The 16323-nt window shown below is 36.8% G+C and overlaps 2 protein-coding genes across 3 annotated transcripts; one reads left to right on the top strand and one right to left on the bottom strand.

The window, feature by feature from the left end:
- Positions 1-232: 232 nt before the first annotated feature.
- On the bottom strand, positions 233-15191 carry LOC126766634 (protein RUFY3). Its single transcript, XM_050484380.1, is given in 9 exon segments — positions 233-1291; positions 3098-3195; positions 7365-7645; positions 7736-7881; positions 8172-8413; positions 8494-8748; positions 8815-8993; positions 14035-14076; positions 14079-15191. Coding segments are annotated over 9 exon segments (2325 nt in total). The 5' UTR covers positions 14536-15191; the 3' UTR covers positions 233-666.
- LOC126766638 (uncharacterized) lies at positions 9174-12188 on the top strand. 2 transcript variants are annotated; one of them, XM_050484393.1, is made up of 4 exons: positions 9174-10061; positions 10130-11516; positions 11579-11970; positions 12024-12188. In XM_050484393.1, the coding sequence occupies exons 1-4, from the start codon at positions 9657-9659 to the stop codon at positions 12120-12122; spliced, it is 2283 nt and encodes a 760-aa protein (XP_050340350.1). In that variant the 5' UTR covers positions 9174-9656; the 3' UTR covers positions 12123-12188. The 2 variants fall into 2 exon arrangements, with proteins under 2 accessions (XP_050340350.1, XP_050340352.1); XM_050484395.1 differs by having other exon boundaries at positions 11579-11965; positions 12024-12075.
- Positions 15192-16323: the final 1132 nt, after the last annotated feature.

Raw genomic sequence — 16323 nt, 5'->3', positions numbered from 1 at the left:
CATCCTGCTGGTACACTTTTGCCACTGTTTTAACCGATTTTTCACACTTTGTAACAGAACTTATGGCAAGGCTAAGAATATGTATGGAAAGTATTTATTAAGAGTGAATTAATTTTACTTACATATGGTTGGAAATTACCACATTCTCGTACCTGCCACACTATTCTAACTGTAATTAAGAAACGAATGGTCTTCCACCTAGTACTGTTATCAGAATTAAAATTCAGAGAAATAAATTGCCTTTCCACAATTTTAATTGTAACTGGTATATTTGTATGAAAAGTAATAAATATTTCAATACATTGAATACAAGCATATTTGATACAGTTTAAAATACTAGCGTGTACCGCTTATTACACTAAAAAACTAGAATATTTTCATAGGTTCGTACAATATTTGTCACTGTAAATATAGACAAGTTGTACACATTTAAAATAGTTGGTGATTTGTTTCACAAATACCGAGCCTGCCCAGAATTGTACTTTAACTCGGCAATACACACAAATACAAAATTGATAAATAGATTTAGTATATGTACACACTGATAATACATATAGAATGCATATACATGAACATTTACATACATACATATTAAATACACAGGCTTTGTATGCCTTTAGCTAGTACAATATAAAATTAAATTAGTGCAAGTTTGTGAAAGCATCATCATTTCCGCGTCTCAAAGCAGCGATAGCAAACACGTACCGGCTTGCCCAGCTGCCCCTGATCGTTGAGTAGTGGCAGTGTATGCTCCGAGCATGTGTTACAGAAGATGTCGCCACAGCTGCGGCAATGGTGTTTTCGACGCGTCAGGCCGAATTCTTTCTTGCACGCCGTGCAATGTGTGGCAATCGAATCTGGCGCCCATATACCAGCGCTACCCACCTCCGAGGGTGACTGCAGTGACAGATCGGACGAGCGCAATTGCTGCTGCTTTCTTTCGCGCTCCTCCAATTCGGAAACCTTCAATTTGCTAACGCTTAACTGTATGCCCAACTCTTCGAGTGTGGTTTGTGCCTCCGTCCATTGTGTGCGCATTTTGTCGAGTTCTACCCGCAGCTTGGCACTCTGTTGTGCATCGTCGGTGAGTTCTTTTACGCAATTTTGCAGTGAACTGATTTTCTCCTTCAACTTCACTTCCTTCTCTTGTAACGAATGCCGCCATTCGCGTTCTATACGCGCCTCAGCTTCGGCGCGTGCGGCTCGTTCCTCGGATGCGTTCACCTGTGTGGACAGTGTTTGTGAGGTATTCTTGAGTATTTCTCCCAAATTGCTTTTATCATTGTCCCATCTGTGTGTTGAGAAAATGAAGAAAAATTGTTTGGTAAAAATTAATAAATAGCGAAATGGTTTTTATTCTTAATATTTAAGTTAAGAGTGTGAAACTGTGAGTTCAAGAGTTTTGGGAGTGAGGAGAATATTATAGAAATCATGCCCCATAAAAACAACTCGCCTAACACACCTTTCCCTACGGTCCGATCATATCGATACAGCATGTTTCTGGACCTTTCGTTTTGTGATTTCGGTGGCAACCAACTTGCCACCCAAACAGGGACTAGATATCCGTTACAACAATAGATGGCTTAGCAATATCCAACATGGGAAAGTTTTAAAACGAAATACCGTATATTTATTGAATGGGTCCGAAAACTCTAATGAGGGGGTTCAAATTTTTTAGAACAAAACTAAAGCTTATTTGGCTGTTCTTGTCTTTGGGTGTTAAAGTTTTAGGTCTAACTCAATGGAATATATCAAAAGTTGTTGCACCACTCAAACAACTCAACTCAACCTATTGTTATTTTATAGATTTTGTTGAAATGATTGCTCCTGAAAAAATATTAAACCCACTTGACAGTCATAACCGTATTTAAAGAGAAATTATAGTAGAGATATTAAGATATACAATTTTCCAATCGGGCGAAATTGGGGGATGATGGATAATCACTAATTTTAAAGTTGGAATGAATGCGAATCGCAAATGACAGTAATATCTTGTAAGGCGAATTTCGGAATGTACAAGTATACAGTTGTAAGAATAAGGGGCGTAATTGTCCAGAGCATAATGGACCAGTCAGTCATAGGTATTGGTCCACATGAGTAGAAGAAGGTCTCATCGGAGGGATCAAATGGCGGAAGATCACGCGAGAAAGATCACGCTTAAATTTGTATTTCAAATTAACTTCGAAGAAGAAAATAAATGTTTAGTCGAACTTATATGGATACGTAAAGAAAGTGAAACTCTACCGAGTTAATTTGAATATCAATATTTTTATACAATATCTCATGATCTATTGTTTACATGGTTTTCTTTATACTCTGAAGAAGGTATTTTAAGTTTGCCGCAAAGTTTGTTACACCAAAATGGAAGCGTTGAAGGCCCTATTTCGTCGTCTGGCTATCTAATGGTCAGTATATACGCTAAGTAGTCCTGCAATTTTTGAATATCGATCTGATTTCACACAGGTCATTTGCTTCCAAGTAACTTCTCATTTATCGGAACCGCCAGTATGGAACCACTATTGAAGATCGAACGATCATACGATCTGATCGATTATGTATTGTATTTGATAACGTAGCTTCACGAAATTTGTCTTAAGTTATTATTAAAGAACGTGTTAAAATTTTCAAACATACTGTTCAGGTCGGTCAACTGATTGGCCAAAATCTTGACAAAGCTCTTTTTACACCCTATAAAATCGATCTAAATCTAGATAAAGCCCTTTTTAAACCCTAAAAAAATGCAACTGTGAAGGGTATTATAGCTTTGGTGCAGCCGATTTTATATCTGACCATCCTAAGCAGATATCTCAAAAATATTTCTAGAGTATTTTACATTTACAACATTTAAACGGGTGTTAAGTGAAAGGAACTGTCCGGTTGTTGTTGTCGTCGTAGTAGTTATCGGTAGTAAAGGCTGAATTTTATGTGTTTCCCCAAAGGGTTATGGATTTTACACAAATTTACCACCTGATGGGGGAGAAGCTAATGCACAACAGATATTGTTATAAAGGGTGCTCTAGAATAATACTCCCACTTTCGATGCTCACAATTTCACACAACTTTTCTGCAATAACTCAATAGCTAGCGAAAATCTTACTTCTTCTCCAGCTGTGCAATTGTGCTGGCCATGTCTTCCTTTTGACTCTCGAGCTTTTTGAGCAATTCGGTTTTATGTTTGAGCGAAGCGTCGCATTCCTAATTTTGCATGAAAATAGCAGAAAGCAAAGATTCACTCGTCAATTCAATATCAGTTTTAAGTAAATTTGTATTTTTATTCACTTTATTTTTATTTTAATTATTACATACATATTACTTAAATTTAATTTAGTTTTACTGTCAATTTATATTTTGTATAATACAATATAATTTGCATTTATAAGGTATATATATTATATAATCTTAGTACATATGGTAGTTATATAGAGCGCTAAATTCGGCAAAGTAAAGAGCAAAGAAATTATATAATAATGAGTAGTTCAATAAACTGTTGTTGTTTCTCTAATCACAGAATACTGTTTCGTATCTCAAGTTGAACCAAATACTGATTTTCCAATTAATACTTGCTTAGACTAGAGTTAGTAAGCCACATAGAATATTTACTAGCTTTGATTTTTTAACAATAATAATTAATTATAATTAAATAAAGTAGAATTCAATAAGCGCTAAAGGCGGGGAATACTTATTATAAAACATTTGTGTATGCACACGCGTACATATTTACTTTTGAACGATAAGCTAAGTTAATTAATAACCGATTTTGACGCGAAAATGACGCTGACTAGTCGATAATGCCACACATATCGTCACATAAAATACAAAATAACGTAACAGCACTTTTCTAAGTTTACAGGTGAAGGAAAAGCGATATAATAAAAACCACTCATATTGAAACGAAATTTGATTTTCGGTTATAACATGGTTATAAAATGGTTACATATTGGTTATATCTGACAGCGAAAGCTGAAAACTTTATGCTACATACATATGCACATGTAATATGGTCGTAAGCAATAAAAAACTCAATTTAGATTTTTTGATGATACGCTGTTTTGCATTTTAGGTGACGAGATATATTAATATGGTTTTGCTGCTATGCACTTTAAGGGGTTGTATCCACTTGCGAATTTCAAATCGCAAATCAAAATCAAAAATCGATTTTTTTGTTTTACATATGTATATTATATCGAATGTATGTACATATATTTGAGAATATGCTCCGAGAATTTGAAGTTGATTCGGCAATTGGTTGCGGAGATATAAGCACATTTGTAAAAAATTGTATTGTAGTGTAATCGGCCCAAAAACGTTCAATGCGTTTTCCTCGAAACGCTGTTTTCAGAGTTGGCGAGGAAAATTTCTTTGAAACGGCTGGCCTGAGCGACTTGAAAACTTTTCATGACCATCTTAGTTATGAGACACAATCTCCCTGTGTGCGGGCTTTTTCTGATGGTGAAGCATTTCTAGTACAACAACCGCTTGTTTTCGAAACCATCATGATGTGAGTAATCAAATTTTGACTAGTCCTTTGATGATTGGCTGCATTTATCTAAAAGACTAGTTTTTTTTGGTTTGGTATGAAATCTTCTGCAACGCCTAACACTTTTTTCCGGTGGTCTGCCTGGAAATCAGCTGCGGGATTAATAAAATTAAAAAATTTTGAAAATAAATCGCCGATTACACTACTCAGCAAATCTGAAGGAAAAATTATGGACTGATGAGCTAAGAGGTTTATGGGCTATTTGAGGGGTCCTGATTACGAATTTGAGCTCAACATTTTGCCATCACGTACAGCTATTTTTGTCATTTCAGTAAATGGTTGGGTTTTGACCCTTACACCACGTTCAAGTGGATGCAGCTCCATAAAGCATACCTATGTATGTATAATTATATATGTTTGTATGTATGTATGTTTAGTTGCTATAATCTATAATGTCTGAGTACTAAACTCCTCTGATTGATTTTATGTGTACATACATAGTAACTTTTCGGTATATCTACGCACAGGTATCATATCATTTATGTTTACATGTATGTCTGTACATATGTATGTATGTATGTAATCTGTAAGAATATAGCATTGTACTTTTGAAGAGACTGCAGATATTTTGCGCCTTATCTTAAAATTCAAATACATTTTAACATCCATATTTTTAACAACAATATATGTATGTATGTTTGTATATGTAGCTAAATATGTATGTATGTAAGTATGCATGTATTTATCTAGACTTCTAATTTTCTTTAATATATGTATGTAGGTATTTTTCCGTCAAAATATATCTCCTAAGTTAATAAAAAGGCCTTTAGTATGCGAATACGAGTATTAGTAATGACTGTTCACAGCTATAAGGACTTGAGAAATGTAAGCCATACTTTACGCTAACGACAATTACACATTATTATTGTTGTTGTTCTATTTAATTTTATATTTGTCAAATCAAATATGATTTTAATTGAGACTTTAAACTTTCAATTAACTTTTTTCAAAATTTTCAAAATATTTTTACATAATTTTTTGCAGCTTTGCAGCGTCTAAACACATACATAGCGCTATAAAGACTAATAGAAATCACTAACGAAACTCTCCACTAGTTTTCTAAATGATTTTCGATTATTATTGTTATTATTATTTTCGTTTTTGTAAAATAAATGCTTAACATCAAGTAATTTTGAATTTAATTAATGCTTAAATAAGTATCTAACATATTCTCAGTTTTAGATTTTCTCTTGCGACAAGGCATAGTCACTTTTGCAGGTGTCCATCGGCTTTTCCGGGTAGGATTTAGCCACTTCGGTAAACGATTTCGCTGAAGTTGGTGTTTTGAGTTCGCCCTCAGCCTCTAGTTTGTCGGGTGCGACCGTGGCCGATGGTGACTTGCGATAATTATTGGGATTGAATGGTGGTATGGCGTCGACTTTCAAATGCAAACGCTTCACTGGCGGTCCAATGTCCTGCCGATGCTTTTTGGTGAGCGCCTCGAATTTCTGTAGATTTTGTTGACGTCGTGACGCGGGCGATTTATCGCCAATCGGTTGGCCAGTCAATTGCTGCTGTTGCTGCTGCTGCTCTAGCTTAGATTCGTATTTTCTCTCGAGCGATTGCAATATGTTGCCGATTTGTGAAGCTTTCGTTTGTAGGCGTGATACCATTTCTCCCTTCTGGGTCAGCTCGTCTTCACATTCCTGATTAGGCGTAAATTGTGAATGGTTCGATATAAGGAGCGTACATATACATATACGTAATGCAAATTGTGTTGATAAAAATATTACTATATTTACATGGCTTACATATTATTACAAAATAATTAAGTATGGTAGTTAATAATTAATGATAATTAATATATATGTATATTGAACAAATTAATCGTTATACATACATACATATATGCATAAGTGGATTAAGTTGATGCTTAATACATTTAATTAAAATAAATAAGTAAATTTCAATTTAATTTTTGTGATTCAATTTGGGAAATTAATTAGTGTATTTTTATGATATTAAATTAGTTAAAAGGGAAATTATTCAACTAATTCAGTTCTGATCAAGATTGCTTTGTTAATTATTAATTAATTTAATTAATTTGTTTATATTTACGAGGTTAAATTAAAATAAAAATTATTTAATTATATTATTTAATTTTTCTAATTAATTGCGTTCATTGCAATTATATTTGGGATAATTTTTTATTAATTATTAATTAATTTAATTCATTTGTGTATGGTTATGAAGCTAAATGTATTAACACATTTTAAAAGAAAAAAATATTTAATTACTCTAATTAATTGAGTTCATTGCAGTTATATTTTGGCTAATTTTTTATTAATTTAATTAATTTGTGTATTTTTATGAAATTTAACTAATTCGAATATTTAAAGGAAATTTTGTTTAAATTAATTTAATTATTTTAGTTCTGATAAATTATATTTTGACTAATTTTTTGTAAATTATTAATTAATTTAATTAATTAGCATATTTTAAAAGAAATAATTTTTAATTACTCTAATTAATTGAGTTCATTGCAGTTATATTTTGACTAATTTTTTATTAATTTAATTAATTTGTGTATTTGTATGAAGTTAAAATTTAAAATTTTAAATTAAAATATTTTAGAAAAATTAAATTAATTATTTTGGTCCGGATGAATTAAATTTTTGCTAATCTGTCAATTAATTAATAATTAATTAAAAATAATTTTTATTTACGTATTTTACTTTAATATATTTTAATTGCACTAAACAGACAACCATTTAATTTAGTCAATCAACTAATTGTCTCCATATCTATTAAAGTAAAAATATATACTTTTACTTCGCACGGATTTCTTTCGTAATCGTTGTCTTTTCCGCCACCTCCTCGTACCCACCTGTAATTTGCGATACATTTCCAAATTAATTTGTTTTATATCGTCCAATTGGCGTCGCAGCGATACGATTGTATCCTGCTTTTCGTGTATATCCTTCTCAAGCAATTTCATTGCCACATCGGATTCGGCCTTCAGGGATACTTGTAGTTTCAACTCCTTATCGAGTTCGGCATTTTTCTTTTTCTCTTCACTCAATTCGGCGTTGAGTGTGTCGATCGTTGCTTTATTCGCACGATCTGACGATTTGTTTGGACTGGCTTCCGCGTTTGCTGCAGAAACATCTTCTATGGGAAATAGGTAATATTTTAAGCGTATAAGAACCAAATGTGGTCACACTAGGCACAGAACGAGAAATGAATGGATATACGTACTGGTAACGGTGGCATTTTGACGTAGTGCCTGATTCTCGGCTTGTAAGGCTAAGAGGCTATTGCGCGCAATCGCTAGATCCTCCTTCATGAGCGCATTTGTTGTTGTAAGCGATTCAACCTTGGCCTGTAGATTACCGACTGTGGCACTAAAGCAAAATCACGTCAGTGATAAGGAATCTGTCTCGGGTAGCAAAGGATAAGCACGCAATTGTGCAATACAAGACGACTAATTTTCATTTGTATTAAAAGGGAAATATGGCATGGGTAAATTATAACACTGGTATTTTAAAATTTATCGATTTTTTTTGGAAAAATTCTTTCGCTTTAAAGTTCGCAGACTTGTACTTTTCTCCACTAAATTATGGTTGAAAATAGTTCGCCTCTGTGTTGCACAATTGACTACATAACCTTCAAAGCAATACAATACAAAGCATACTTTAAGTGCCGATTGAGCTCTTCAATATAGTTCTTTTGGTCCAACACGGCAATCATGTTGCCCTGACCATTCGCCTCCAATGACTGATTGATCTCTTCGTCGTTCTCGTTACTGCGCGAACTCGAACGCAAGTAAAGTGAGAAGTCGATAACACCCTGTTGCGAATCCAAATCTTCCTCTTTCACGCACAAATTACAATCGATGACATTTAGACCCACCAAAATGCCCATTATGACCACAATCTACGGCGAGAGACACAAGAAAAACGAAGCAATATTTAAAAGTGTTGTAACAACTGAGTCACTGGTGGTAAGTATCGCACCTCGTCGCTCATCATTAACGCATGCGGTTCGTAGTATTCGTAGAGCGAATCGTCGCGATGCTCGATAAGTGCCTGCAAATAATCGGCCAATTTCTTCTGCATCAGCGCTATGCGTAGCCAAGCGCGAGCGCGTCCAATATGTGTGCGCACGGTGGGCAAATCACGTACACTTGCGGTGATGTCCTGCGCCTCGGGACAATAGTTTTCTACGCTCTGCAACAGATCCCACAATTCTTTGCGTGGCCCCAAAAGACCCTAAAATAATCGGTTAGATTGTATAAAGACAACGCTCCCCGGCGATGACAAAGTAGTTTTACACACCTTCTTTGGACGCAAGCCATGACCCAGTACATGCTCTATGACGATGAAAAAGTGTTGCAGTGGTAGGTGGTCCGAGTCCAACATACGTCCGAAACGTAGCGACTGCTCTAGTAATTCCTTTACCACGAGTTTGCAAATATTTACGAGATTACTGCGTTCGATTTCAGCTGGATCGCGTGCTAAAAGTACAAGTCGTCGAATTGTGACGATTAAACACTGTAAGACCTGCGTTTAGCCAAGTTGAATTGGCTGTTTAACGGTTAAGTCTGGTTTATGTATTCATGTGACCGGCATGATCAGTTTCAGCACTCAATAATTCATAATACAATCACACCGCCGCATGGAGAGAATAACGAGTTTACGTCGAGCGTGGTAAAACCATGACACTTTCTTCTTAAAACATAAAACATAAGTAAGCTGTTAAGCTATATTGAGGTCAGTTTGACAACTGAAGTGGAGAAAAATGGCCTTCAGACGAGCAATTTTTTTTACAAAACTCTATTCGAGAGAGATCTCTGAGTATAACAATAGGATGTCACAGAAATTGCTCTCGATATTTACTTGCAATCGGCGCACACTCGTATTCGTTTTTAGCCACGCCCACAACCACTTACGTTAGTCTATCTATGCATTCCCACACTACTAACGTATCAGAATTTGCTTGCAACCGAAAATATTGAATATCGAAAAGCATAATTAAATGAAAACTTAACGAAAGAAGAAAATTCGTATAAAAAACTGTAGAAGATTCAATTGATCGCAGGGGCTTTTGATTTGCCGCAGACGTCAGTCGGCACCAGAAATGAAATTATCAGTTTTGAAAAAGTATTTGACATGAAAAGATGAAAATATGTGTGCCTCTAGTGCTGCTGATGATGCTCTGTCCGGGCGGCTGTCCAGTGTACGATTTCGATTTGCGCACCGTCGAGCAGCCTAGTCAATTCGCGAACGGTCTAAAGCTTGCCGCCGACCTTAATAGCGAGTTCAATCAGGGCATGATGAATTTTCATGTGCTCAATGACAAGGACCGATTCGATGTGGAGGACACGTGCAAGCTAGACGGTATTTCAGACGAGCCTGTTGAAGGTCCAACAAGAAAACTGAAGTATTTACGTAGAGCTGAGGAGGAAGATATATCTAATATGGAATTGAATGAGTTTGTGGGATCGAATCTTTTTGATAGTACACGTAAGAATTGCTTTTCGCCGGAAGATTTGAATTTGCTGGCCGCACGCAGAGACTTTGAGGTAACTAGCGGTTACTTTTATGCTTGCATAAAGGAAAAGGGACCATAAAATTAACATTTTTTTTACAGTACTTGCTGCCGAAAGATTTGCCGAAATGTCTACTCAACGACGACATGTTAAATATGCTGCTGAATTACTTTTACAATGGCAACGAGTTTATACAAAGAATGAACGAAGTTTCGAGAAAGGTGGTTGAGCGTGCTTATTACGATATGTTGGGCGGTTACTTGCGCTCTTACATGCTGCCAGTGGCTAAGTACTCCTTTTACGGCGGCAAGGTTAGTCTCAAGGTGGTCAGTAGTGTGGTAGAGCTGTATCAGCAATGCAAGTCCTTTCTGAACACGAACGGCAATGGCTGGAAAATGCCCATTTTACTTGAGGAAATGGAAAATGTGCGTGTGGACTCGATAAGGGGCTCGGACTGTGGTGCCGATGGCAACGGTGCTGGTGGCGGACCGACCGGCTGTGCACGGCTCGAAATGTTGCCGGCCAGTGATGGCGATGAAAATGTTATGCTCGTGTCTTTGCCAAAACTGGAGGCCGATTGTGTTGAGAACGGTTTGAGTAATATATGGTTGCCGTTTCGGAAGCGACGCAATTATGATCTGAGATCACAGAAATCCGCTTATATCATTTTACGATTCTACGAAACGGTCACACGTTGTTATCAATCACAGTCAATGCCACAAGAAGCTTTCAATTGCAAATTTATAGCATGGATTAATGAGAACTTAAAGCCACATCTATCCGACGAGGAGTTCTATCCCGGTCTGGGTGGCGTACTACGGATTGTTGAAAAAATGAGAAAAGGTCGTAAGGCGCTGGATATGGACGATGATGAAGCGCTCAATCAAGGCATAGAGGATCTGAGCGGTACGCGAATGGGCGATACTGGTGGAGTTGGCGATAGTAAAAGCGACGATGGCTTTTCTGACATGGAGCTAGCACAAAAGGCCTTGGAATACAAGATGAAGGAGAGCGCCAGAAAAACAATGATCAATAGTAAACACTGGTTTGAGAAGAGCGCCAATGACAACAGACAACTGCAGAGCCGAAAGATTTGCGAAAAGTCTAAAGGTCAACAAAGCCAACATGTTCCGCAAATACATCAAAATCAAACACATAAAGGCAAGAAGCCAAAGTGTAAAACAAAGGGTGGAAAGCATGGTGGCGCAGGGTCCCTAATCAAGTTGACATCGGAAGAACAAAAACACTATCTCAAATATCTTTGTTGCATTATCGGACTTATACTGCTCATATTACTGATCATACTGCTTGTCGCTATGTTATTGCGATACCGCAAACGTAGGCGTAAGACTGAGCCAAAACCAAAGCCACCGAAAAAAAAGCGAAAATGCCCTGCATGGTGCAGCTTTTTACTATGCAGAAAGAAACCACGCGATGAAGAGATCGTTATTAAGCCCGAGACGAAATCGGTTATTGCGACACAACCACGTAGATCACACAAAAAATGTAAAAAGTGAAGCCTATAACTAATTTCAATTTCAACTTTCCAGACCGACGCGCGTCCACTTCCACATCGTCGCTGGCTTGTCAACCGGCTGCTAAATGCATTCCATGCTCTAAGCGCGCCACCAAGGAATCGGAAAGTGCACCCATTATCGAAACAACCTCACTCGATTACTATTCCTCGTCCGAGCCCGAAAGTAAAGTGCGTCAAAAAGCGAAAAAAGGCAAACAGAAAGTGGTCACAATAGATGAGAAGAAGAAGAAAAAATCGGCATCACCCTCACCAACGAAAACTAAGTCATCACCGGCGAAATCTAAAGCAGCACCACCGAAATCGCGACTTGGTGGCGGTGCAGAGCTAAAAAGTTCATCCAGTTCAGATAGCACGAAGCGCTTGGGCATACAACGTACCATCCCCACAGACAATAAGAAGAGTAGTGTATAGGAAGGTATCACTTTTATATAAACCAATATTAAATATTCCTTTTACAGAATGAGGAGGACACGCCCTTATTGCCGCAGCCGGAACGTCCAGCTTCCCGCGATCACTCGAAAGGTTCACGCAGTTGGGAAACCATGTACGACACATAAATCTCTGCTCAATCAACTAGCATCTACACTATAGCGTATTTATTTCTCTATTTACTTATCGCAAGTGTTTATTCACATTATTTATGTATATTTTTGCATTACTTTTAAGCAATTTTTTTCGCTAAATAAATAACGGATCTTGCATGATAAAAAAAATATATTGGAAAGAGTGTGGATCCACTGAAGACTATGAGCTTCGAGATAAGGGCTTTCAGTTTCAACGACAGTCGGGTCTACGTAACCGGAACGGAGCCGGATTTTTTAACCGATCAAGGACTGTCAACTGTTAACAAAATTCTGCCGTTGGGGCATTAATTGCTATTGCGGACCAAGCTCGCGTGGCTCCTTCTCATAAATAGCTTCTTTAAGCGTTTGCATTATTTCATCAAAAGCTAGGTATGCATGGTGTGATGCATTATTGATGACAATAGCTTCGAAATTACATTGGTATGTTCAGTCCTTTCCTGGCAATATCGAAGCTGAGAGTGATTTCTAACATTAAACAGTGTCTAATTAAATGGATCATAAGTAGAATTATGCATAGGCGCTACATAAAATCGTGAAATTTCGAAAGTAAATTCGAAAAAAGAATTAAACTGAAGGCTGAAAAGTTTCGACCAATGCTATCAATTACTGCAATTGGAGTCCTTTATTTTCATAGTCAAGTTAGAGTTCGTAAAAGCTTGAGTGAAAATGGTAGACGGCTTTTTATGATAAATTTTCCATAGTTGTTTTGAACTTTTAAAGGTTCTATAATTGGAATATTTGTATCTATCATTTCTTCCTTAGATTTGTCATAAATTTATTTATATACAAGAAGTACTTAATACTACTTTTGAGCAAAAGCAAAAATGCTCAGCCATTTTAACTCAAGTTCACAAATATTTGAGACTCTTTAGCAACAAGATGGATGTGTGAGTGCCACTATAAATCTAATGTATTGTTCTCAAGAGGTTTACCTTCCACACTTCTAGGTAAGCAACAAATGCATTTATGTCACCTTCAAGTGATGCTTGGGAAAAGGATACTTTAACCTAAAAGCGCCGAATGACATCACCATCATGCAAGTGAAATAAGTGCAATCAGGTGTGAAGCAATGCTTATACATATATATCAACACTTGTAGCCAAGCAGCCTGCAGGAAACATGAATTTATGAGGGCATATAAATGTAAATTGTTAAAAACAAAAAACGTTCAAAACCGGAAGAGGTATACATTTTGGTGTTTTTTGGGAACATTTACAGAGCTTTAGCAAAAACAAACATATGCATCATTTGTAATATGAGAAAACGAAGATAGAGGAAATTTTATAAAATTTGATATATGTATGTATGTAAAAGATATACTACAGTATCTATTGGTTGTGCGTATTTTCAAATTCCATAGAGTTTACGCCAAAAGTAAAATCAGCCAAAAATCTAATTCAGACCAACTTGCAACAATTTGAAAACCAGATATTTTCCTGTAGGGTAGCTATTACTTATTGTTTACTTTACACAAACCAAACAATTATGACACATACAAAGTGATTGATTTGAATTTAGAAAATTTGTTACTGAAACAAAATTATTTGGAAACAAAAACCAAGACAATGCATTGTGTTTGAAATAAAAACAAAAAAATAGATAAACAAACATATGGATCTACTATTTACATATGCACTTGTATGTGTGTGAGTGTAGTATGTGAAAATATTGCAATGGAAATTAGTTGAAAAAAGCAACCTACGGTGATTGGACCATTCACCAGTACCACCAACACCAAACACACCAATCAAGCCATTATCTGCATGTGCATGTCGTGCGGTAAGCAAGTGCGACAACGACGACGACGACGAACCGTTCGTCTTGTGCACATGTTCGGGTGCATCGTTAAAACGACGACCCAGCAAGTTACGGACAGTCAATATACCATTATCATCCAAACCGTTCGACATTCCCGAATAGCGTTTGTTCTTTTGCCCAGCTGTGTGCCGCGATGTACGCCATAGACGCTGGTACTGGTGCCACCGCCGCCACTATGCTGCTGCCCAATGTCAAGATCTTGTAGCTCCTTCAGGCAAAGCCAATCGCCGTCAACGGAGACGCGAAAGTTGCACAAATAGATAGTGTCCTGCACACCGCCGGCAATCTCTTCACTTGTGTTCGCATGTGAAGCTTTAGGCAGGCTAATTGTTGTGGAGTTGTTGTTCTGCTGTTGCTTAATTTGCTTTTGTTGCTGCTGATGCTGTTGCTTTTGATGAACACCCGTGGTGGCGCTGGTCATTACGTTGACTTGCTGTTGCATCTTGTAAATTTTATTCGATTTATTATTTTTTGACTGCGTGACAATCGCTATGGTAGTCGAGGTGTTGTTGTTATTATTGTTGTTGTTCAACGTTAATTTCCTGGTTTCGTCAGCCAGGGAGCGCATGTTACGGGTATTGGGTGCGCATAAGCCAAATCAAATTGTTGGAAAGATGTAACCTGGGAACGTACACAATTGGCCCAGACTCCACAGTGTGATAATAAAAACACTGTTGGCTCTGACTGTCGTTTATTTGAAGTCACAAAATTGCTGTGAAAAGTAATTATAGCTCGCGTTAATCGAATATTGTATGCTCTGGTGAAAAATCGAAGCGCACTTCCCCACCCACAATCACCATCGATGCAAGACAAAGTTGTTGTAGACCAAACTTCGCCTTTTCGTTTTTACTTTCGCAGCTAGTACTGATGTCTTTTGCAATATTTTGTTTGTTCATTTATATTTAATTAGCACTGTAGAGAGTTTTACTATTTAAAAACACGATTAATTCTTCACGCAAATTTCCACTGTGTTTTTACAAATACTGCACCGTAAATTAATGCGAGTGAATAGGTAAATATGTATTTGTATTGCGACTGACTGGCTACTTCACTGATGACTGTCTGCTTCAAGCTTTGCAATTCTCACAATTTGAAGGTATAGTATTGTGTCCTTTGGGGCTCTCTGCTTGAAGTCTTCAATTTACTCGCACCACTCGCTCACATCCGGTGGTGAGTTTGCTCACTCACAACTTACTTGTTTTCAAGTTGCCATTATTGATTTTCCACTGTCACAGCTGTCACTTCGACGGTCAAAAGGCAATTGTTTTATGTTAATTTCTCTCCCAACTAAACACCCTTTATTTGAATTTGTAGGGATTTAACTGGTGGCATATAGGAAATTCGAAAAGATTTTTCAAGAAAGTGGACCATAAATTTAGTGTTTGAATATGGGATTGATACAATTAATTCATAAAAAAATATCAATAGATTGCTTTATATAAAAAACGAGACAAGATAGAGGAATAGTCTTAATGAAGCGATAGTCAGCTCGCGGAGATCTAATCCTGCTTAAATCAGTAAGTTGAAAGTAAGAGCCTTAAGTCTTATTCAAGCAACAGTCGGTTCTAAGCAACTGAATTTGATTCGTTTTTTTCCAAACCCTATTCGGATCGGTAAGTGGTAAGTAGGAGTAACAGCCTTAAAGCAATAATTCTTCCTTCATTACAATAATACACTTTAATATTTGAAGATTAGATAAAATATAACCGAGAAATGTTTAGACAGACAAGAGCTGATGGTGTTGCTTAGCCATAATTGTTCTGGTGGCGCTTACAGAGAAGTTGTTGTTGTTGTTGTAACGGAAACTCAATCCCCGTTATGATGGTAAGGATTATACAAGTTGTCATCGAGATCATCCAACAGCAAGCCTAGGAAACGTGCTGTTTCGACGAGGTTGGATCATATGCAGAAGGGTGTCAGATGTGTAGGGTTAACAGGGCATGCAAAGAGATAGTTAGTGTCATGCAGGGGCTCGCTGCACGCTGGACATATATTTGATATTTCAGGTTCAATTCTGAATAAGTAGGAGTTTGACTTGCATGATCCTGAATTTCGAGATTGGATTACCAGGTGGTTAAAATAAAATGAATTTTAGCCGTATGAATGTAAATAAATAATTAGACCCGACAGTCGAGGCAACAGGATGAGTTGGGAGTCCTTGGCCGGATAAAATTATGTGTCGTTTCGAAGTATTTAGAGATTTTTATCCGGCCAAGGTCTGTCATTTCGGCACCATACATTGAAATTACTTCAGAAATATGTATAAATTATAGCCCTTGACTGGATGTAAAATCGGATTCTTTGTAATTACTTGGAAACGAGTTTTATTAATTCAGTGTTTAATGGACTTATGCAG

The sequence above is a fragment of the Bactrocera neohumeralis genome, chromosome 2 (assembly GCF_024586455.1).
Source record: "Bactrocera neohumeralis isolate Rockhampton chromosome 2, APGP_CSIRO_Bneo_wtdbg2-racon-allhic-juicebox.fasta_v2, whole genome shotgun sequence".
Taxonomy (NCBI): Eukaryota; Metazoa; Arthropoda; class Insecta; order Diptera; family Tephritidae; genus Bactrocera; species Bactrocera neohumeralis.
This window is presented reverse-complemented; position numbering and strand designations above follow the sequence as displayed.